Source organism: Venturia canescens, chromosome 11 (assembly GCF_019457755.1).
Source record: "Venturia canescens isolate UGA chromosome 11, ASM1945775v1, whole genome shotgun sequence".
NCBI lineage: Eukaryota > Metazoa > Arthropoda > Insecta > Hymenoptera > Ichneumonidae > Venturia > Venturia canescens.
The window spans coordinates 13,023,878-13,048,304 of NC_057431.1; the positions used below are offsets into that span (position 1 = coordinate 13,023,878).

The window sequence follows — 24,427 nt, forward strand, 5'->3', positions numbered from 1 at the left end:
TGGGATAATTTGTCGCTCAACTGGTAAAAGCGTTACACTGTATATAGTGTAGAGTTTACACACTTGGCCACTTGGCCACCACTGTCGAGTTGGGATGTTTCTGATGATTGTAAATATTCTAATTGTAACCCCACTATATCATGATAGCGCCGCTATCACACCAGAAACTATTCGAAGATCAAGAGAATCATTAGTTCTACGTCTTCGGAAATGTGTCGAGGTTAATGGCCATTATTTCAAACATTTGTTAAAATAAATTTTCTGCAAAAAAACATGGATTACATTATTATTCAGATAATCCTATTGTCAATACCATCACGATTTCCATATTTTCATATAAAAAATATAGCATTCCATTTAAAAAAATGAAGTTGACCTTCAAATCTTCGAAACGTCTTCACCTATCAAAACAACATATGTACCATATAATGTGCCTCTCGAAACCATGCAACTTTTGTCTGAATATTATTTTCATACAACGCTTATTTTGGGAATTATTCGAGGTGGTCACGTTAAATGATTCACCCTGTATAAAAAGTTATGTCAAAAATTGGTCAAGACAACTATCACCGTTTTCGAGAAGACTGGTGACAAAGGAATATCCTCCCACTCGTGATCGCAAGTAAAATGCATAACTCCTGTCTTTTTGGCCCTGCGGTCAGTCGGGTGTTAAAAAAGAGAATGAAGAGCCATATTGATACAAGAATTTGTACTTATTAGTTGAACAAATATAAATTATCAAATTTTCTCAATCCCCGAAATTTGCAATTCATAGAATTTGATTGTACGGAAAACAAATGAATTTGACAATTCCGAGGGCTTCGAAAAAAGTAAACGATAATTAATAACGAAATAAAATAAAATTCTACATCTACATAACCATTTGGATGACAGTTGAAAGCAAAAATTATTCGAACCATTTCGTTAACCGCGCCACATCGATCACGTGACATTTTACATAACAACCGCCAGTAAGAGAGCGGCGCATCGATCGCCGCCTCTTTGCGGATAGGCCTGATAGGCCGGATCACGGCTGATGGATAGGCCGACCGAAGGTCGAGGAGCAACCCGGGAGAAGCACCACTGTCGGCACTGTCCTCGTTTTGTGTCTCTCTCAGTCTCTTTTATAGGCGTATGTATGTGTGTGTATGTATGCTTCGCACGAGGGCACTAAGGGATTGAGACTGAAGAAATTGCATTTTCACTTTATAACAAAATAAAGTAAGACTTCTGAACAACGAGACAAACTTTTGTAAGTAATTTAAACCAAGTTTTGATTTCAACATAACAATAGGAAATAAATAACTTTTTGTAAATTAATTGTGAGGACCATCGTTGAATCTTTGAAACGGAGGCTGATTTTTGCGACATGAATTAGTAGAAGAAAAAAAAAGAATCGCAAACCGGTGTTTTCGCACTTAGATCTTTTCTTAGATTGCTTTTCAGTGAATTTCATTCTTTTACATCTTCTTGCATCATCTCTCAGGTTTTTGCGAGTTCTTCATTTTTAGGTTAGTCTGAATTTTCCAATAGTTAATACGGGTTTTTTACGTAACAGATGCCGGCTTCGGCGGAGCCAACTTTAGGTTAGAATTACCCGAGAATGTTTGGCGTTTGTTACTTGTTTGCTGTTTGTTAATAATTTTTCTCACTGTGGATCTTTTCAGGAAAAAAAATGGCATCAAACTTTTTCAATAGGATCGGTCAGTTGGGTCTTGGCGTTGCTCTCACAGGCAGCGTCGTCAATTCTGCTCTTTACAATGGTAAGATTGAAAAAAATTCTTAATTATCAATAATTATCAATAGAATCTTAATTACCTGGTAAGAAACGTCGAATTTTCAACATTTTAGCTTCAGAGGAGTTCGTATCTTTTAGAACCAGTTAAAATATTGGTTCAAACTTATAATACTGCAACTTTGAAAACCCCACGTCGTCTTGTGAACAATTTCACAGCTTTGGATTATAAAACAATTGAAATGTCAAAGAGATGAATAATACATTCTATTTTGATCATTTTTTTAAATATTCAAAGTTTTACTCATTTAATTTTTGGATCCTTGAAAAAGTTATAGCCCATTTTTGTACTCGTAGATGGTAAACAAAATGAGTTTGAGTGTGATTGAGGTAATTACTGATGTCAGAGATCACAGTATGAGAATATAATAAAATTTCAACTAATTCTACCAATAAAAACTCATTAACTGTTAAAAGTATTAACCAAGCCAACTATGAAATTACAATATCAATTTTGCTTAACTCCAAAGACAAAAACTCTATAGATATTCAAATAGATAATTATATCTAACAGTAAGCACATTGAAGTCTTTATAAATATTTTTGTAGTAAAACTTTAATATCGCTTAGGGTGTTATTGATTCGTTAATAGGACCTATAACGTCAATTTTTGTGCTAAAAAGTAAAAGACATTTATTTTTCAACTTGGAAGAACTTTAAACCTTTGTTTTGCATATACATCAAAATATTTATTTCCTGTTAATAAAATTCCTAAATATTTTCAATTATCCGAAGTTGTTTTATTTATATGGTTCTTGGATTCAAGAAAATATCCTAATTAAGTTTCCCCTGTGAAATAACAGATAATTTTAAACATAATATTCAACAGAAATCTTACGTCCAAGAATCTATGAATTTAAACATTTACTAGTTATAAATTACTTTAACATGGTACTTTTTAAAATAAGTGGCCTAGAATCTTGAAACTTGGAGCAGAGTTGAAGCAGTTCAAAGCAAAATAATAACAAAAAACCATTTATAATTTGCACTCACAAAATTAATGTTACCCATTATGAAGAGATAAGAGCATGGGAAAGTATTCTACAATTCTAATGATTTTTCATCGATATGTTTTTCCCCAGTTGATGGTGGTCATCGGGCTGTAATCTTCGACAGATTTGCAGGAGTAAAGAATGCAGTTGTAGGCGAAGGGACCCATTTTTTCATACCATGGATACAAAAACCCATAATATTTGACATTCGCTCAAGACCAAGAAACGTTCCTGTTGTAACAGGCAGCAAAGACTTACAAAATGTGAACATCACACTCCGTATATTATTCAGACCAACACCAGACTCTTTGCCCAGAATTTATACGATTCTTGGTGTTGACTACGATGAAAGAGTTCTTCCATCCATCACTACTGAAGTTCTCAAAGCTGTTGTCGCACAATTTGATGCTGGTGAATTGATCACCCAGAGAGAAATGGTATCCCAAAAAGTTAGCGAAGATCTTACCGAAAGAGCAGCCCAATTTGGTGTTATCCTTGATGACATTTCAATCGTAAGTTAATCCAAAAAAATAAATTTACTTATTTTTAGAGACGTACACTTTGATTTTGTAATGGGATATTCATTATTCTGGAACTATTATTATATTATTTTTCTGATCACCTTTAACGCTTTTAGCGTGGTCAGAATTTTTGAATGCAGTGAAAAAATTTTTTAATGTTCAATACATTAAATCGAATAGATCTCTGGACCGAGACGATCAAAAAATTATTCTTCCTAGGAAATTGGAAAAAGGAAATAAAAATGAATATTAAAACTTCCGAATGATGCAAGTTTCAGAAAATACTAAAAAAAGATACTACTGCAATTTTGGAAATGATATCGACAAATACTTGAAAAAGTAGAAGTAAAATTCGATTGCTGAATATTCTCTAAATTTCTCTATTCGAGAAATGCCTCTAAATGTGTCATTGATTTCTTTATAACATAAAACAGAAGTCCTACACTAGTCCCATATTACGCAATATTAATCGAAAAAATACACGAACTCCAAGAAGTTCATGGACATTTGACAAACTAAACGAAAACACATAGGAAATTAAGGTGTTTGTCTGCATCATTGTAATAGATAACGATTCTTGTTTTCACTGCTGCATCGGTTTAATCAAAGGAACGAAACATTTTATCATCTACTTCTTGACATATTGAAACTTTAGGTGTATTTCAGAAATTCATAGTCACCAAGTATAGATAGAAACCAAATTCAAAAAACCTTCGAGAAAAAATATTAAAATTTCAATGCATTCAAGAATGCAAAGAATTATGATGGAACAAATGTTCTTGAATAATTTTTTAATTTTACGAAAATACATATCTTAACATTGTTTGTTTTATCAATCAGAATTAATATCGTTACAGTTTTAGAGTGATAAAAAAATACTTCTACGAGTAGTTCATTCTTCTGCTAATTATAGAACAAAGTCAAAGTTTTTTGGAAGGAACATTGCTAATTTTTCATGGGAACGACTAAAATTCATATTATTTTTTGTTTATATAAAAATCCCAATGTTATCAATGATATTTTCTCTACAGACACACTTGACATTCGGCAAAGAATTCAGTCAGGCGATTGAATTGAAGCAAGTGGCACAGCAAGACGCAGAAAAAGCTCGTTTCCTGGTAGAAAGAGCGGAACAGCAAAAGAAAGCATCGATTATCAGCGCCGAAGGTGACGCCCAAGCGGCCAGTTTATTGGCAAAATCGCTTGGAGACGCGGGTGACGGTCTCGTTGAATTGAGAAGAATCGAAGCTGCCGAGGACATCGCCTATCAATTATCACGTTCAAGAAATGTCGCTTATTTGCCTTCAAGCCAAAATGTCCTTCTCAATCTTCAACAATAGACAAAAAAATGACTAAAACTTAAAAACAGTGGAAAAATATAATGCAAAGAAGAAAAATGAATGCGTATGAAAATCATGTGCAGGAAAGAAAGCATTTGTCGCAGTTTTTTTTCTATGAAAACGTTTTCCCAACAGTTCGAAAAAAAAAATACACGGATACAATATTTTTAGCATTCGCAATTCGAATTTCGCGAGACTTAAGTTCAAAATTATTTTGTAGATTCACGTACTTTGTTTTACCTTTTTTGTTTTCTAACTTTTTTTTTCACCAATGTACGATGAGAAATTCCTGATTTAAAATTCCAAAGCTCGGACTTTTGTTCTCGTGATTCTTACTCGAATTTTTCACTACACCAATGAAAAGAAAAGTACAGAGAAAGAAAGGGTCAATAAACCAATAAATTGTTCTTGTTGAGATTTCATTTTTTTCCCTGAAAATGTTTACAAGTTTATCTTTTTCTTATAGTGTAGTTTCATGTTTGTCAATGAAAGTTTTTTTTATCGTTTAATTAATTAATACCAATGATCTGCGAGATAAAAGTTGGTTGAAGTATGACAAGTTCTTTTTATTTCAATCTGTTGTTCATTCTAGCATCATATCGATGTAGTCTCTAAAATTACAAATACCCGAACATGGATATGTGTGTATAATAGGGTGGGTAAAAAAAATCGACTTTATTTTTTTTTTTAATCCGATACAGAAAAACTAGTTCCTGGGCACACAAAAAATGAGCTCTTAATCTTGAAGGGGAGATCTTCCTCATCACGATATTTATTTTTATTTCAGTTTCGTATAAAAATTACCATACTTCATGTTTAATAGATTGTTAAGCCCCCCCCCTCCCCCACATATTTTTTTAGGAAATTAAAAGCTCTACAAAAAAAAGTCGTTTGCGTTTAATTGCTTACTCCAACGAAATTAAAAAGAGTTATTAAAAAACTGTTGAAATCGGCACGCATAGTGATTCGAATACAAACGGTTAGGGTAATCAATTGAACGCAAGAGACCTTTTTTGTAGTGTTTAATTTCTTACGGAAATATGCCGTACTCGTTTGGCAATAATTGTTTTTCCGTAAACGACCAAGCTAAAAATAAAAATTAAAAAATTCAACAAATTCTTCAACCTTTAACCTCGAATATCCTGTAAACGGTTAGGTTAATGAAAAAAGTGTAAAAAACCTTTTTTGTAGTGCTCAATTTGCTACAAAAATATGGAAGGGGAGGGGGATTGGCTTAACAATCGATTAAAGTAGTTCGGCCGTTCTATGACTAGTCATGTTTGCAACTACTTTATGTTGATTAATATTAAGTCTAAATTATTAATAAAATTAATAAACACTTACATTCTGAATATTTTTATCATAAAAATGTGATAAAATGCTTTAAAAATATCATAACAGATCAAATTTATACTTCAACTTGACCGAGTTGATGATTGAGTTGATATCGATAACACTTGAAATACACATAACCTAGGAAACATTTTTATTGTGCGAAAGAAAGTTTATATCGGTGTAATGACACCAAGAAAAAAGAATGGTCAATTCATTGAAAAAAAAGCGAAGCTACTAGACGAATGAACGCACGTGAGTCAGTCTCAAAACTAAATTTGATGAAATTCCCGCGATTCCCGAATTTGCCCGAAGTTCAATCAGCTGTTATCAGCAGTCCGACGTAATGACTGAAATCGGCTTTCGACACGTCAAAAACTAAAGTTTTTTCATGTTTTCTTTCTTAAGAATCCTGTAAGGTAATGTTTTTTTAAAGGATCGGAATCTGTGATAAATTTTCTTCACGATATAAACTTTTCCGAAGATCAAACATCGTACGATCTCTTTACATTTGATATTATTGTGAGTTACTCATAGGATACTGTTTTAAAAACTTAAAATTATAAATGAAATAATTCCAAATTTTGCCCCGTAAGAGGCTCCGAAACTGCTTATCGTTATTAGGGAATCTTAAACTTTAATTTACCGTAAAAAAAGTGGACCTTCACCGTACTTTATCAAACGGCCGAACTACTTTAAAGATAAAATATGGTCATTTTTATGTGAGACTGAAATAAAAATAAAAAACAGTGATAAAGACCATTCCTCAATATTAAAAGCTCATTTTTTGTGAGAACTTTATAGAGGTGTTTAAAAACTAGTTTTTCTGTGTCAGATCTAAAAAAAAAATTAAGTCGATTATTTTGACCCACCCTAGTGTATAACTTTTTATCACTTAACATTGAAATTTTTTATAATGAAGGATATTAACCCTAATTACTCACACTTCTTTAGGAACATTTTTCAGGAAGCATCACGGAGCAACACTGTGTTACACAATGCGTTCCAACAGGGAAATAGCACGGGCACCATACGACACTGTGTTGCACAATATTCTAACAGTGTCGCTTGCTGGAAAACGTCAGAACTACACAAAACAAGTGGGGTCGTTTAGACCCCAAGTGAATGATTAGGGTTAATTAGCTCCGTTATTATTTTTGGTCATTATGTCTGTTGTAGATAGAATGTCTTATACCCTCCCACTCGGCGTCAATTAGAGATTTCCACGGTTATGTCGAAGGGTTGTACGACCAGGATTTCGGTAGTTTTTGTAGTCGTTTCGACCGAAAATTTATGTTCGCCAAATCAAACGGTCGAGTGAGCCCGCCGAAGGCGGGTGAATGTCGACTATGATTATGCCTCATGCTTCGTTCTCGAAATCACTCTATAGTACCGCTAGTATACGCTCACTTCACCATATATTTTAGCCAATGAACTGATAAACAAAATACGGTTGTTATTCCTGCGTTGCCGTAGTTGTTCTTCATGTATTTTAAAGTTCCGTGAAGAGATCACGGAAAGGGATTTAAATTCATTTTTTAAACTCTTTTTCTCAGGGTGGGAAGTGATTTCTTCGACCGTTCGATTATGCCTCATGCTTCATTTGAAGAAATCACTCTGTAGGATGTTTAGAGCTATCACAATTCATCGTGAATAAATTTTACCATTATTATCGTTTATAAAAATATATTATTACATTTATCCAGTTTCTCTGGCTTAATGAGTACGTGATACAGTTAACGGCTTTTGCGACCTATTATAAAAAACTTTTGAAATATATGACCACCCTGTCAAACTTTTGATTATATTGATGTCTACCCCTTTAGTACGAACTCGCGATGTGGCTGCATGTCTGACACTATGCGGTGCGAATTCTGAACTTATACCGCACTCCAACAAAAATGTTCTAATCCAGCGACTTAGAGTATCTTTTGAAGCGTTTCGAAATGGTTTTTTTCGAATTTGAACTTATGCGCAGATTCGTTTTGTCCGTGAATCTTGGTAATAACAGAAGAGACTGGTATGCTCCAGGTCTGCTTGTTTTAATCCTTAATGGGATTTCGATTTCGTAACCGTTCTCAATTTTTCTGATTTTGTTCCTTTTGACAGCGATTAACGTTTGCTTACGATGCACTGTAACGAGTGCTAGTAACATCGCTGTTTTAATTGTAAGCTGTTGAAGAGTCAAATTTTCCACCGGAGACATTTGCTCTAGTTCTGATAACAGGGTCTAGGTTATAATTCTTTCATATTTCGGTTTGCTCGGTCTAGATTTTGCAATTCCTCTCATTATTAGTGACATTAAAGGATTTTTTTCAATATGATCACCCCACAGAAATGAAAGTGAAGTTCCTCATTTGTAAATGATTTTAATCTGTTAAAAATTATATTAACTCGAGGTGATTTATATGTACTAATTTCTCTTCCGAAGACCAGTGTCCATAAGTCACTCGACCATTGCAAGAAGTTTCCCATCCAGAGAGTAAAGCATTAGAAAAAATAGTCAAACTAAAATTAGATTTGCGAATGGGATTCTTTGAAACAAAAATTTTGTCCCGCCACCATTTATGATTTTTTTGTATGGCTTTACGTAAGTACACTTTTTACGTAAAAAAGTGGTGATACAGTTTTGGACTTACGGGTCGATGTTCTACGCGTAATCTGAGACGTGCGGACGCTGTGCGTTGCGGGTCTCCTCGAAGACAGTGTAGTCGGCCCACTCACGTACACAAATCGCGTAGTACACTCGATAAATTTGAGCATATAATATATCGAAATAATGTTCGATTTCTGGGTTTTTATTCCTAGTACTTTGAAGGTTTGGATATGTAAATAATCGATTAATGAGTTCTTATTTGTCTTCGAGAAGTAAAGAAACGCTGCACCTCAATGCCTCACAATGCCTTGAGCAGTGACGCTTGATCGCGAAGATTCGAAGACACGTGACTTCATATTAACTATGTTGTAAGAACCTGGAACAAGACTCGGACTCAAGGTATAATACCTGAGGAGCTCCGCTTAGACCGAAGATTAGCGAAAGACTGATGAATTTTGATTATCAATTCTCTATCGATGCTTCCGATATTGGCAAATTGCAGCGTAAGAATTTAGACTGTTGAGCAAATGCGTATGCAAAAATATTTATAAAAGTAGATCTGAGTGAGCGCGTGTCATTCCGGGCTCTCGCAATGAATTGTGCATTTCGTTTATGTTTTTTAGAGTGAAGGAATTCGAAATTCTTAGAATCTGTGAAATAAGTTTTGCAGTTGACTAAAAGAGGTTAATTTCGTATAGTAAAAAGAATTCGGTTTCGCAAGAGGAAGCGATTCATATTGAACGTTTCGAGACTATACGATTTATGTTAGTAATAAAATACATGCATTCATGACAATTAGTTAATATACTTTAAACTATCTAATAAGTAAATTATAAATAAATGGCTCGGTCATGTGACAAAATCATTGTCGCAATCTCTTGGCGTTTCCTTTATTGGGTGACCGAGAAACAAAACCGAGAAATTGACATGATATTGCGAGTTCGAAACAACACTTCTCTGTGTTACGGTCTCTTGTAGAGTTTTATTCCACCTGGTGTGGCAAAACAAACAGAATCAGTTGGAATCTTATTTACGAATAGAAAAAAAATCAATAAAAGATGCATTTGAAATATTGAACCATCAAGTGCTGACACAAGCGAATATAACCTCGGAAGAGGCTTGTATAAAACAATTTTCCCATTATTTTGTATAAAAGGCTCAACTGAGTTGTAGTCACTTCAAGTAATCTGTTTATAAATGAAAACAGTCAGTTATGAGCGAAAGTACCCAAAACTCGAGTACTCAAGTACCCAAACTACTTGAGTAACGAAAGTAATGCACGATTCTCAGATGTATCTGAATTTGGAATCAGTCAGTTCATTAGCGAATAGATTTTCAAATAGACTTTTTGGGTTTGTTTGGGTTTTAGCTCTATGCGCTCGTTATCATAAAACTTCCCGCGTTTGATCAACTGGTCCATGTGTCTTTTCCACACAGTATTTTCATCAAAAGGTTTGCAAATGTAATTCCTCTTACCAAGTTTATTTTGGATTATCGCTCGTTGCCACGATGGCTTACTTAGGTTTTTATACGAACGAGCATATACAATTTCATTTACTTCGAAACTGACTTCACGGCTTCCAAGAAAGTACTATGTTTATTTTTCTCTTGCTTTTTCCACTGCTGTCGCTTTAAAAAATGTTATCTTGTTTTCACTTTATGTTTTAATAACATTTCTGCCGGGGTTTCTCCCGTTGTACAATGAGGAACGTTTCTGTATGCTAACAAATATCTGCTTATTCGCGTCGTCATTTTCGATTTGTCTCGAGGGTCACTTAAAACTGTAGTTATTGCTCGCTTAAACGAACCTACTGCATTTTCGGCTAATCCATTGGTCGATGGGTGATACAGTGCCGATGTGCGGTGGACGATACCATTTCGTTTATTCGACTAGCGTATGGTTTTAATTTTTCCTCTAGTGCCTTCGGCCATCCGTTTCTTATATACAAAAAATTTTATTAACGACACTATCCTTACTCGTTTCTTTGCCGATTTGTTCCGCGGAAACGGGGATTCGATCTTCCACTAAAAAATGAAAATAGTCGTGATCCTCTTTTTCCACTTTTTTTTTTATCTGTAACGAAAGCCTTGACAAACCATCCGCGCCTCCGTTATCTTTCTCTGGTACATAATGAGATTTATATTTCAGCCCACTAAGAAACAGAGCCCAGCGTTGCAATCTACCTGCCGCTAGTTGAGGTAAACCTTTGTTTCCCCCGAACAATGCTTGTAACGGTTTATGATCAGAGCACAAAATAAACTCATTTCCGACTAAATATTGGAAAAATTTGTTAACTGCCCAATATATAGCTAATGCTTCTCGATGTATCACAGAATAATTCTTTTCTGAATTGCGGAGTATTCTCGAAGCGAAAGCGATCGGTTTTTCTGAACCGTCTGGAAATATGTGCAAAAGCACGGCTCCGATTCCTGTATTCGACGCGTCACACGACAATTTTACTGGCAATTTGGCATCGAAATGTGTCAAAAAGCTTTCTGCAAACATCTTCTTTTTAATGTTTTGAAATGATTCTTCACACTTTAAAATTTGATATAGAGGCGATAATATATCAGCGAATTTGGGTACAAATTTCGCATAATAGTTTACCATGCCAATGTCTGGGAACCTTAACAATTGCTGCGATTTTTTCGGGATCTTTCTTTAACCCTTCCTGGCTAATTATGTGCCCAAGATAACGGACTTCTGATTGAAAAAATGCGTACTTTTTTGCGTTCAATTTGAATCCTACTTCTGACAGTCTTTTACAAACTTCTTGTAAATTCTGTAAATGTTCTTTACGGTCTGTTCCGGTTACAATAATGTCGTCTAAAAAACATACCACCCCGTCTGCTCCTTGCAGAACTTTTTCCATTGTTCGCTGAAAAATTGAACATGCCGATTTAATCCCAAAGAGTAATCTGTTAACGACATAAACACCACGATGTGTACTCCAAGCTAATATTTTTTTGGACTTTTCTGTTACTTCCAACTGGTTGTACACCGCGGATAAATCTAATTTCGAGAACCTTTCTCCCCCACACAACGCCGCGAAAATGTCCTCAATTCTGGGAAATGGATATTTCACATCTTTGACGAAATGATTTACGGGGGTCTTATAATCCGCACAAACTCTCAAGGTACCGTCCGATTTTAAAATTGGGACCAGTGGAGTACCCCACGCATTCGCGTTTTGTAACGAAATTACTCCATTTTCGACTAAAATGTCGAGTTGTTCGTTTAATTTTTTCTTAAGAGCCATGGGTACTGGTTTTAGTTTACAAAATTTCGGCATTGCTTCCTGTTTAATTCTAATATCAATTTTTCCAAATTTGTGTTTTCCCAATTTTTCTTCAAATAGATCCGCAAATTGTTTGATCAAGTTTTCGATATCGCTGTCCTTCTCCATGAATTTACACGATGCGATATAAAATCCCAAAACTTTCATGAGGTCTTTACTTAACAAGGGTTTTTCGCCTCCCTTGACTACTATTAGTGTACCTCTTTCATCCAATTCTCTGAATTTAATATTGACTTTAATTTGACCAACAGGGACCAATACGCTATTATCATACATCTTCAATCCAACAGGCGTGTTTTCAAGAGCACAGTGTGACCAGTATTTCTTATACAATTTCTCTGGAATTACTGACTTGCCCGCTCCAGAATCGATTTTAAAACAAACTGTTTTTCCCTCTACGTTTAGTTCTACCGAATCTGGTTTTTCTACAGCCCCTGCTTCGTTAGAGAGATTTAACATATCCGAGAATTCTATTGACTCGTTTAATTCAATACCAACATAATTCTGTGTTGACTGATGAGTTGTTTTTTCATTTCGACACACCGGGGCCAAATGCCCTTTTTTTTACAATTTTTACAAATAGTATTCTTTATACTTGCAGTTTTTAAACTTGTGTCGCACGCCGCCGCAATGATTGCATACTGCTTCCGACCGAGCCTCCTTGACTTGATTCGATGACACCTCGTCCGCGGAGCGATGCGTCGACGATTTTTGCGTTGTTTTGCCGTGATGCGAAGCGTCTTTCCTCGAGTGATTTTTCGACGCTGTCGTGTTAATTTTGTATAGATCAGCCATACTCGTTCTCGACGACACAGCGATTGAAGCCTCCTTGGTTTTCGCTGCCTCCAGAATTTCTTGTAGCGTAGTGGTAGCATTCTGTTCAAACACCTTGCATGTCTAGAACTGGACCACTACGAAGACCGGTGACAAATCCATCTTTGATTTTGTCATTTAGCTGAGACCCAAATTTACAATTAATGGCGTTGCTTTTTATCCGAGCATACCAATCATTCACCGACTCTGTTTCGCCCTGCGTTAAATTGAAAAACTCCCTCCTTTCGTTGTACGGAGCTATTCTGGGCGCAAACTGTCCTTTCAAAATTTCACACAGCTCGGTATACGTCTTAGTCGACGACAACAATGGATCACATAGGTCTCTCAAAATTTTGTAAGCCTCTTGGCCCACCAGAGTTATCAAAACAGCAATACGATGACTGCCCGATACGTTATTATCTATGAAGTACTGGTTTAAACGCTCTTCATAGACGTCCGAATCTTCCCCGATACGAAATTCGGCGAGAGATCTGATGGTAAAAAAAAATTAACGTTCGATACCTGAGGTGTTGTTGTTATCGTTTCTCCGGGCGAATCTGATCTTGCGGTTTCCCATTGTTTTCATTCCGCTTCGAAACTCTGCTGCTGTTGTTCGAAATGATTCGATTGTTCGGCAAGATTTTTTTGCTGAGTCTGTAATAAACCTTGCTGTTCTAGAAGTTTCTCCTTGAATGCTTCTAATTCGTTACGTCGTTGTTCCAGAATCTTTTGTTGTTCTACCCACGCTGCTTGTTGTTCTTGGCTCATTTTTGCTATATTTCTTAATTTTTGGTTGTTGTTCCGAGCAAGATAATTCGTCGCGCCTTGCGACTACTGTCGATTCTACTCTCCACGGTTGTAATTTTATTTAAACACTTTTTACTTATTTTTTATATGGGATATTCCATATCAAGTGGGCCACCCCAAATTTTTACAATCTCTAAATGACTTCATAAATTTTTGGTGTGTCGTTTGAAGTGTCAGAAATATCTACAAATAATTTCAAATTTTTAACTGCTCAATTTTACTCACAATTTTTGATTTTCCGTTTTTTTTTTCAATTCTCTGTGTATTGAAAACTAATGGCTACACAAAAAAACTGTCAAAAGATAAAGTTTCGGTTTTTGCACATACTTTCCAATAGAACAACTTTCTTAACGGTCCACGTTAATTTTTGCGCAATTTTCAACAAAATTAAAAAAATGTATTTTTTTTCATTGAGAAGGACACTTTTTAGAAAGTTAGAAGTTTGAGAAGTATTTGTTTTCGTTGTCTACAAACCACGAAAAAATTGGCACGATGGCAAATCAATATGTTCACACCGTTTTGTGTGTTTTGGCAGAAAAAAGTTTCTGATGTAATTATGATTTTAACCCATTCCTTGATCTTGCCAGGTTTTTATTTTTAAAATGATGTTCCGGTCATTTGTAATTTTTTTTTACTGCTTTTGAAAAATCTATCGCTGGATCAATTTTGAATTGAAGAAATCTAATGTCGGATTCGTAATAAGTGAACGAAAAATTCCCTACATACAGGATTGAAGAAAAATTGTTGAGTTTTTAGAATTTTATGTCCAACACATTGGATCCACCATTTTGAATTTTGAAAACCCAATGCCGGTTACGTAATCCGTGATCGCGAAAACCTCTAGATACTGAGTTTCCTGGAAATAGATGTATTTTTAGCATTTAACGATCGCTTTATTGGATCCGCCATTTTGAAATGTCAAAAGTGTCGGGAATCATCGGAACATCTCGGCTGTCAATGGTCATCGTCCGTCGTCGATCGTTTAACCGAAAGCGAATCGAAATAAAATCAAAACCTTCGAGAATAATCTAGATCCCGCGAGTAGGCGAAGGGTGGGGGGCTAGGACCCGAAAGTATAAGAACGCTGCCCTGTCGTTAAGGGAAGACTTCGTTTTCTGGAACACTACGTGACCTGACGTATTCTTTCGAGCCTTCGCCAACCCGTCAAGAATTCGACATCACCGGAATATTGGGGAGAACTCCGTGGTCTTTTCCGGAGTATTTCTTGACTAAAACCGTAGCGGTGAGCTGTCGTTTCGCTTTCTTTTTGTGATTTATTTTGTGAAATTTTGTATCGAAAAAAGCTCTAAAAATATTGTGAATGTTTCGATTTCGAGAGCGATATTGTTTCGGGGTAACGTTGGCTTTTGAGAAAAGTTGTGTAATCGTCTTGCGCGGTATAAGAGCTACCGTTTTCGCGTTACTTATTTCGAGAATTGCCGAGAGGAATTCGTCTTTCTTGTTCCGCGAAGTCCGTAGGTTAAGAGATCTGACAGGAGTTGTTCCATTAATTAAGACCTTCTGTTACCAATTATTGGATTGCAACCATCACTTCAATTTCCGGAACCTACTTATCGAACATTTTCCGGAAACTACTTATCTTGAAAACTACCAAATATTTGTTTTCCCGTGTTTTCTAATCAGTTGTTTTTATTTAATAAATCATCCTGTGATTCCGGAATATTGTATCTGATGTGTGAATTACTTTTGTCTACGTTTTGACCTCGCCCCTCTACCACTTCGTTGTTCCTACAGCTACGACCGGGAAAACTTTAAAATCTCTTTCTCGAGGAATTTCATCTAAAAATTTGTTCGAATAATTATCGAGCTGGCGCCCAGGGATTCTCGAGATTGAGGCGTTTGTGCGACTCACGGGAAAAGTCGTTACAGCGGATAGAGCGTTAATGGGCTATAGGACGCGTACGTGACTTTTAGCGATTGTAATTATTCGAATCATATTAAACGAAGTAACAATGTTAAAAAATGAAGAAAATTAAATAATAACGGATCAAATCGAAGTTTTTGTTATTGAAAATCGGAATAAGCAGAAAAACATAAAGGGCGGTAGTCCGCGCATCGTATATTAGCCCGCGCAACCAACGGGCGAGCGCGAATCATGGCAACGGGCCAATCAGAGAAGGCGTTACGAAAAGATGCGCAGAACCGATCCAAAAACCAAAAATTCGGCGTTTGATAATTTTATGGTGGGGACACGGGTATAAGAAGCGCTGCGCGACTCATTCGGGAGGCAGTCCTTCCTCAAAATTCTGACTCGGAACAAAAAGGCTGACCTCAAACATTCTTCCTGATTTTGGCAAGCAATCTAACCTATCCTAATTTTTCCTGGATGCCTGGAATCTCGGAGCGATTCGGCGACGTTTCAATCCCAGAGTCCAGGGTCCGCACCTAACCTCTAAACTTTCCAAATTTCCGTTGCACGGGATCTCGGAGCGATTCGGTGACGTTTCAATCCCAGAGTCCGTGGACGGTAAATAACCTAACCTTGCAGATGCTCAGGATCTCGGAGCGATTCGGTGACGTTTCAATCCCAGAGCCTGGGGTTTGTTCCTCAACTTAACCAATTTTTATTTCTTTTTGCTTGCTAGAATCAGGAATGATTTTTCTTGTAAATTGATTTGTAAATTTGTAAATTCTCTTTTTAAATTCAAAGTTGAAACTAATCGAGTCCGAGTCAAACAAAACCAAGATTTCTGTAAATTTTGTAAATTTTAAATAATTAAAAAGGCCGCGGTACGAATTTGAGGTTATATCGCGTCAAACCTATAATAATTTCTTTTAATGTATAAAATCGAAACATTTTTGAATTATTGAAACTACTATTTTGAAAAGCGAGCGAAAAAACGTGTAAATTAAAAATTTGATCAATTCGAAAACGGCGAGCACAATCGAAATTTTCCCCAATTGTCGAACGCAATCAAAATAATAAATAAAAAAATCAATGATCCTGTAAAATCGATAAAAGTTGAATAAATCCGAATTGTTAAAATTGTCAAAATCGAAATTCCGCGTTCTCACGTTTCTTTCATACCTGCTCCTTTTAAAATTAAGGTAGCTCGAACCGACGCGTGGCGGCGTTCAGGCCAGGTCGGCAAGAGCGTTTCGTTACAATATGTATATATGTATTTTCGCGGGGTCGCGTTGGTCATATTATTGTATATAAACGTCGATCGTACAAGTGTATACACATATACATGTACACATGTTTGCAAATAGTATGCGTGGCGCGGGTAAAAAACATAAGACAAACGAAAGAGCATAACAGTGACGTTTAGTAAGCGTCGTGGGTTTGACGGAAAGTTGTACAGTAATTTTGTGGAAAAAGTGTAGTGTTGTGGAAGAAAAAAAAATCAGAGGAAAGTACAGCATGTGTGCAAATGGGCAACAAACACAATCGAACAAATAGATTGACAAGAAAGTCTCCGTACTTTTATCGGTAAGTTAATAACCTGACTTTTTTTTTGTCGATAGCGTTGTTTCTCCTCAATTACGAATCTGCCGCTGTCGCAACTTCTTCGTTATTTTTTTTTATGACCCCTCCGTCTTTATCGCTGTCAATCTATCAAATGCTTTTTCTTTTCCTCGTATATTGCTTCATTTATGCTATTATGTGCATCATTGCAATGCACCGGAATTCCCTCGGTGATCCCTGTACCCTGACTCGATGGTCGAGGGTTCGATCCCAGCCCTCGGCAATTTTTTTTTTTTTTAATATAATTAGAAAACACTAAGAATATACTAATAATTCATTTTCTCTAATAATTATTGAATAATTAGAGAGAATGATTCAAGTATTATTATTGAAAATTGATTTTTTTAATGGTTTTTTTTTCGTTCCCGACACTTATCCACCATTCAATAAGGAATTTATGAAACGTTTAGAATACGGAGACTCTCGATATTTTCAGAGTCTGAAGGTGTTTTTGAGAATACTTTTTTCGGTTCTGACACGTATCAAGAGATTCGGTAGAGTCTCGGGACGGTAAGAGGTACGTCACCGGGCAGTTTGGACGCCCCATTGTATACATATATATATTGATTATGGAATATGAAAATATATAAAGAATAAAAATTACAGAAAAAATATAAAATATGGATAAATATAAATAATAAGTAATAAGGAAGATAACAAATAATCATAAATGTTACAAAAAGTTATCGGTAGCTCGAATTGCATAACATTTGACGGATTCAGAATGCAATTCATATATCAAAAAATAGGCAATTCTATTGGTCCAGACACATTATACTTTTTCTTGCTCCAATTGAACCTCGGTGTACCTCGGTACATGCAGAATTTGAAAATTTTGTGTATCAACATACGTGTATTAACTTTGCATCTCTGGATATAGTGATATGAATAAAGAAGAAAACTTGAACAAGTTATTGGAAAGCCCATTTTCGAATAATGTGAAACTTTCTAGGTTCAGAATGCAATATATATAATATCTTGAAATTGTCAATTTTATTAGATTTGTTGTGCATTGAATTTTATCAATCTTTCACTTGAACTTTGGAGAAAAGGGATCGAAAAAATAGGTTCTATTGAAGAAGTCACTACATTGCTTCTTTCCTGGTATGAAAACTTGGGAAAAATCGCCTAAGTCTAGAGATAGATCTGTACCGATAATTTATGACATCAAATTTTACGAAAAATAGATCTTTTTTCGTGGAAACCAAGGTGACAAACCGAAAATTACATCTCGGCCTCCAACGAGCATTCCTCCGTACTTTTGAACGCCTAATAGGCATGGTATATTAGAGTATAAGGATAAAAATCGCCAAAGTCCAAGGAAAGACCTGTGACGAAATATTTCCAGTATAATTTCGACGAAAAATTGGTCTTTTTCCGTGGAAACCAATGTTACAAGTCGAAAATCATATCTCAGCCTCCAACGCGGATTTCTCCGTGCTCTTGGGTTCCCGATTGGCATAACATATGAGAGTACACGGATAAAAATCGCCAAAGTCCAAGGACAGACCTGTGACGAAATATTTCCAGTACAATTTCGACAAAAAAGTGGTCTTTTTCGTGGAAACCAATATTACAAGTCCAAAATCATATCTCGGCTTCCAACGCGCATTTCTCCGTGCTTTTAGGCTTCTAATAGGCGTAATATATTAGAGTAGGAGGGGAAAAATCGCCAAAGCCCAAGGACACACCTGTGACGAAATATTTCCAGTACAATTTCGACGAAAAATTGGTCGTTTCTCGTGGAAACCAATGTTACAAGCCAAAAATCATATCTCGGCTTCCAACGCGCATTTCTCCGTGCTTTTAGGCTTCTAATAGGCGTAATATATTAGAGTAGGAGGGGAAAAATCGCCAAAGCCCAAGGACACACCTGTGACGAAATATTTCCAGTACAATTTCGACGAAAAATTGGTCGTTTCTCGTGGAAACCAATGTTACAAGCCAAAAATCATATCTCGGCCTCCAACGCGGATTTCTCCGTACTCTTGGGTTCCCAATTGGCATAACATATTAGAGCACAAGAATAAAAATCGCCAAAGTCCAAGGACAGACCTGGGACGAAATATTTCCAGTACATTTTTGTCAGAAAAATGGTATTTTTTCGTGGAAACCAAAGCTACAAGCCAAAAATCATATCTCGGCCTCCAACGCGCATTCCTCCGTGCTCTTGAGCGTAACATATTAGTGTAAAAGGGGAAAAATCGCCAAAGTCCAAGGACAGACCGGGTCACGAAATACTTTCAGTACAATTTTGATGAAAAATTGGTTTATTTTTCTCGGAAACCGACGTAAAGAGCCGAAAATTATCTCTCGGTTTCCAACATGAACTTTCCCATATTTTTGGATCTCTAGTGGACATAACGTGACGTAAAAAAAAAACGCCCCTAGAACTCTACCCCAGCGGTGGTGCGGATAAGAGTTCACAGTATCATATCTATATCGAGAATATTTAAAATATTCGAAAATGCACTAACGAAATAATAATCTAAGAAGGGTGGGGTTCAATATGTCGAATAACTGAATTGTAGAACGATCGATATTTCGAAATTTTAAAAGTTGTGATTTCAGTTTGGAGAAAAATAAGTAATTTGAAATTCTTATTCCCGATCGACTATTCACCAGATTGCGTGTTTAATCAAAAATTCCTTCTTTGAATTCGTATTTACCCGAAAATATATATTTCAATAGTTTTCATTTCGAATGCAATTTTAACAGACCATCCGAATGTTGAAAGTTCATATTGAAACGGCACTCCCTTTTATTTTAAAGAAATATGATATTTGAATCACGCGCCACGCGAGCTTGTACTCAGCCGCTCGACGCGACTCTCCGTGGCTCGGCGTAAAGGCTATTGCTTTAATAAGAAAAACTCTTTTTTCTCGTAATTACTTTCATTTTATGTCTCAAAGACACTATTAATTTCATTTTCAGAAAAGGCAAGGTTCAATTGAATAAAACAGATTAAAAATCCAGTTGAAAAGACAATTAAGAGAGTTCAGGTAAAACTTGCTCCGAAATGATGACAATTTATTAATTCCACGTTTACTAAAGACAAACTTGATCCATTGAAACTTAAAAAAGCAGAATACAATTTTTGTTCGTTAAAAACATTTATTTTACAAAAGCGAGGGAAAACAGCCTCTAGTTTGTCCAATTACAGTTCGAGCGGGAATTGGAGAACCAACCCCAGAATTTAGCAATCGAAACTCTGGTTCGAGATTATTTTCTAAGCGAATCAAAGTCCAAGTTATTTTTAGAATGAATTATCATCATTATTCCTTTGTTCAAACGAGTATAAAAGGCCGCGCGGAGCAACCACGGCAGCTCATTTCTGAATCAGCTCTCGCTTCTAGTACAGAGGTAGTGACTCTGGAAAACAGTGACTCTCGAGGATAAGCTCCAACGAACCAATAACCTTAAAAAAGTCCAAATTTCACGCCGAGAGGGAGGGGACTGTGCGATTCCGTGCAGGCCAAAGATTCGAGGGTGAAATTCCTTTCCTATCACGCCGAGATGGAGGGGACTGAGCGATTCCGTTCAGGCCAAAGATTCAAGGGTGATTTCCTATCCATTCAGTTTGAGAGGGAGGGGACCTTGCGATTCCGTGGGGTCTGAAGATTCTCAAACTTGATCCATCTTTCCTATGCTAAAGAGGGAGGGGACGGTGCGATTCCGTACGGTCTGCAGATTCTTGGCATAGGCCCCTTTTCCTCAACCCATTTTTGATTTTATTTTGTTGGAAGCAAAAGATTAGTTTAATTCGAAAATAAAAGCTTCATGATCCTCTTAGAGGCGAGAACTGATTCCATTCTCCAAATTATTTCAATTATTTAACAGAGACAAAACTTTGATAGAAAAAGAAAATTTATTTTTGTTTGTCCAAAAATTAATCAATCTCAGTTTAATTGTATCGAGCCAAACCGCAAGTTTGTTTAAAAATTGTATAGAGCCACTTAACAGATCGGATTGATTGGACAAAATTATTAACAAATTGAATGAGTTAGTGAATAACAGGAAGAACTATCAGATTGTAGAATTTATCGAATTGGACAAGTTTATTGAAATAAAAGAGCTATTTTGTCAAATTGGACAAGTTAATTGAAACAAGAGAGCGATTCCGTAAAATTGGACAAGTTATTGAAATAAAAGAACAGAATTGCGAAACTGGACAAATTAGAGAAAGAATTCAAATCTATCACAAAAACACCAACGATTTGCATCACAATTTCTTTTTGTATACTAAACCCGTTGTGAATAAACACGATCATTATAATTTTGACCACAAATTTTCACTCTCTCGTTCATTTCATGCCTGCTCCTAAATTTTAGTAGCTCGAAAACACGCGTAGCGGGTGACGTCATAAAAGCGTACCGTTACAATATTTTCGAATTCAAAATGAAGAGTAATTGTTTTACAGACAGACCAGAATATAGAGTAGCAAAAAATGGAAAGTGCATTTTTCGAACCTATAAAACTTAGATATGCAGAATAGCGATAGCTCGAAAAGGCGAAAGTCAAAATGGCGATGTTTAAAATTGGAGATCACCGGTCTGAGTAAGTGAGTGAGTGAGACGCGTGTATTCGGAGCTCCGCTGCATTTCTTTATTTTGATCGATCGACTTTCTAACGTTTCGCTATTTTGACTGTTCGACTTTTTGGTGTTTCAGTATTTCAACCTCAGTAATATTTGGTCTTTCGTTATTATATTTTCAAAATTGTGAATTTTCACAGTATCGCTAACTATAGTAATTTATGAATCGAAAGAGTAATAGTCGAATTTTTGAAAAATCGATATTTTAGTCATCGTCCTATGGGCGATTCGTTACATTCTATTTTCGATGTAGACATGCTTTGAACCTTGCAGTTTCTGCTTTATTTATTTTCGGCATTCAAAGCTCTAGTCGAATCTATCTGTCTCCATATTATCATTCGAAATGTATAAACTCGAGATTTTAGCTGTTCGAAATTTTAGTCATTCCAACATTTGATCCCCACCCTCTAAGAAAACATACTAACAAAAAAAGACATAAAAATTGACATTTCAATCTTATAGGCTATCAAAACGAAATCGAGGATGTTGAAAAAAAAAACGTTATATCAAACCCCGAAATTCCCGTAGGAAAAAAAAGGTTGGGACAAGTACATTAAGTCTCTTGTTCTGGATGACATAGAAAAATAATTCAACATCAGGAAAAAAATTCTATAGAAATAAAAAACAAAAAATCATAAAGTTAAAAATAAAATTCAACAAAAATAAAGAACAATCGAAAAAAATTCTATTAGAGTATAAATAAAAGTATCAATCAGGAAAAAAATTCTATAAAGAAAAAGAAATTTTTTTTTTAATCCATAAATATTGAACAAATTGAAAAATTTACTATCCAAGTTACGTGCAATATAAAAATGTATGATATCAATTGGAGGCCAAGTTTTTATTCATAACTTGGAACATTTACGGAGAGAATCAGAAACTTTAATTGAAAAATTGACGTTTTATTCATAGGAGCCACTAATCATTCATAATAATTATTTTTGAGAAAAAATAAGTTCATAAAAAAAAAGTCATCATGGATGTTACGAACAGTACTCAAATTTATTATATCAATTCGAGGCCAAGTATTAAGATTTTAGGATTTTTCATGGCAGTTATCTAGAGTCGCGGCAGCGACTCTGAGACAAGTACATTTATGTTATGACGAGTCGCTGCCAGAGAGTTTTTACAGGAGCGATAGCGTTTCCAATTGTTTTCGAAAATTTTCAAAATTTGTTTCTTAATTACAGTACTTCAGAGAATACTATAAGTTGACGTATTTTTTATTTTTTTTTCTTTCGTTTACGAACTCTTCGAATTCTGTAGCTCAACGGATTGAAGAGATATTAATTATTTATTTGTTAATAGCATCAAAAAATGGGTCGGATTTTCGCACACATTTTTGATGTTTATTTGTTTTTTATTTAGTGAAAAATTTGGTGTCATAATACATTTTATATACCTATATATTGTTTTTCTGGTGCCATAATACAAGTATATACCTTAGGGTGGTCCTTAAAAGATGTGTTTTCGAATTTCTTTGCTCCCAGGGGCTTAGATGCTTCCAAATTAATTAAAAATAATTCCCTGGAAATTTGAGCTCTTAATATTAACTCTAAGATAGTCCGCATTCCAACCTAAGATTCTTATGGGAATAACATGAGAAAAATTCCTTCCGTTCTTTAGTATTTCATAACTCTGACAAGGAACATCACTTTGGTGTCCCCCTCCGATTTTCTTGAAACTGCTGTATGTGAAAGAGCATTCGAAAGTAAGAGACACGTATTTTTTTTTATCGGCGGAAAAACGGTTTTAAGGGGTGAAACCACCCTTGAAAGTAAGGCATGTCAGGGGGTGATTTTGCAGTTTCACCAGCAAGCACTCAACAGATTTTGATAAAACCAAAACCAAAATGTTTCTTATCTGAAGTGATGAAAAGTTCACCCTGTGCACGAAAAAAAAAAAAAAAAACAGGGGGTTAACCACCCTTACATTCTTATATATCTCACGCCACAATAAAAAGGAACGAATATGAAGGAATGAAACGGGTTCTATTTCCATGAAAACATGAAAATAAAGTTCACGTGTTTTTGCATTTTTGCAAAATAGCAGTCTTAAGGGGGTAAACTACCCCTTTTTTGAATTTTCGTACTGTATGTGGCTTATTTCTGTTTTACATGTTTTTGCTGATTCGAAATATTATAATAATTTCGAATCAAGATTTTCTGAGGTATCAAAGTCAATACAAGACTCTGAAAGTGTGAATCTCCCCCACTCGATTTTCCTCTTTATTCGCTATTTCAAAATTTCTCCCTGCATTTCGTTCAATTTGGTTGCTCTGCATCGAAATTACGAATTCAATAATTTTAGGAACGTATAATGATCGTATTGACCTCAATCTTGGCGGGCAAGGGAAGGAGGAGGGGAGCCATTTGATATTTACTACGATTCAACTTTGAAGTCTGAATAAGTCTATGCTGTTGATCTTGTTTACTAACGAACATTTTTTAAATGAAACTTCAATACACATTAACAATTCATTAACCGTCTCATAGTATAGAATCGGATTTTATTAGATAAGTACATATATCGAAATAAAATATAATAAAACCTATCATTTCCAGCAATTATGGCTCATACGTTGTACAATAATGATATTCATCAAAAAAATGTTTCAAACACAAAGATTTTTTGCACCATGCACATTTTATAATCGCTATATTATTGCAACCAGGTATTTCACAGTGTGTTTTTGATTGACCGAACCCAAAATCAACAGGATTTTCGAAATATTCCGGTTTTTCCGTAATATAATTACTTTTAAACCATGAATATTTGAAAAGATTGATATAGCGTGGAGATGACAATTGATTGTGGGCCAAAGATTGCAGTTTGATTATATTATTC

The 24,427-nt window shown here is 35.5% G+C and overlaps 3 protein-coding genes across 4 annotated transcripts in view; 2 read left to right on the forward strand and 1 right to left on the reverse strand.

The window, feature by feature from the left end:
- Positions 1-1,039: 1,039 nt before the first annotated feature.
- On the forward strand, positions 1,040-5,055 carry l(2)37Cc (prohibitin l(2)37Cc). 2 transcript variants are annotated; one of them, XM_043432001.1, is made up of 4 exons: positions 1,040-1,252; positions 1,668-1,763; positions 2,878-3,299; positions 4,340-5,055. In XM_043432001.1, exons 2-4 carry the CDS (start codon positions 1,676-1,678, stop codon positions 4,646-4,648), a joined length of 819 nt encoding a protein of 272 aa, XP_043287936.1. In that variant the 5' UTR covers positions 1,040-1,252; positions 1,668-1,675; the 3' UTR covers positions 4,649-5,055. The 2 variants fall into 2 exon arrangements, with proteins under 2 accessions (XP_043287936.1, XP_043287937.1); XM_043432002.1 differs by lacking the exon at positions 1,040-1,252 and adding an exon at positions 1,392-1,511.
- Positions 5,056-5,678: 623 nt separating this feature from the next.
- Positions 5,679-13,456, reverse strand: LOC122417755 (uncharacterized). Its single transcript, XM_043431551.1, has 8 exons — positions 13,293-13,456; positions 12,891-13,179; positions 12,518-12,751; positions 11,992-12,388; positions 11,561-11,841; positions 11,185-11,455; positions 10,674-11,072; positions 5,679-5,734 (listed from the first exon to the last, which is right to left on the reverse strand). The coding sequence occupies exons 1-8, from the start codon at positions 13,454-13,456 to the stop codon at positions 5,679-5,681; spliced, it is 2,091 nt and encodes a 696-aa protein (XP_043287486.1).
- A 3,331-nt stretch (positions 13,457-16,787) lies between these two features.
- The window catches only part of LOC122418022 (uncharacterized), a 38,758-nt gene continuing 31,118 nt past the window's right edge, over positions 16,788-24,427 (forward strand). The window contains exon 1 of the mRNA XM_043432003.1: positions 16,788-16,949. The gene's annotated coding sequence lies outside the window, so the exon portion shown is untranslated. The remainder of the gene's footprint in view (positions 16,950-24,427) is intronic.

Excerpts from the sequence above, each read along its gene's own strand:
- LOC122417755 (XM_043431551.1), bottom strand. The coding sequence starts at position 13,456 with ATGAGCCAAGAACAACAAGCAGCGTGGGTAGAACAACAAAAGATTCTG. Across the intron at positions 12,752-12,890 it reads CGCAGGGCGAAACAGAGTCG|AATGCTACCACTACGCTACA; the intron begins GTGAATGATTGG and ends GTGTTTGAACAG. Across the intron at positions 11,073-11,184 it reads GGTTCCCAGACATTGGCATG|AAAGCTTTTTGACACATTTC; the intron begins GTAAACTATTAT and ends AGATGTTTGCAG.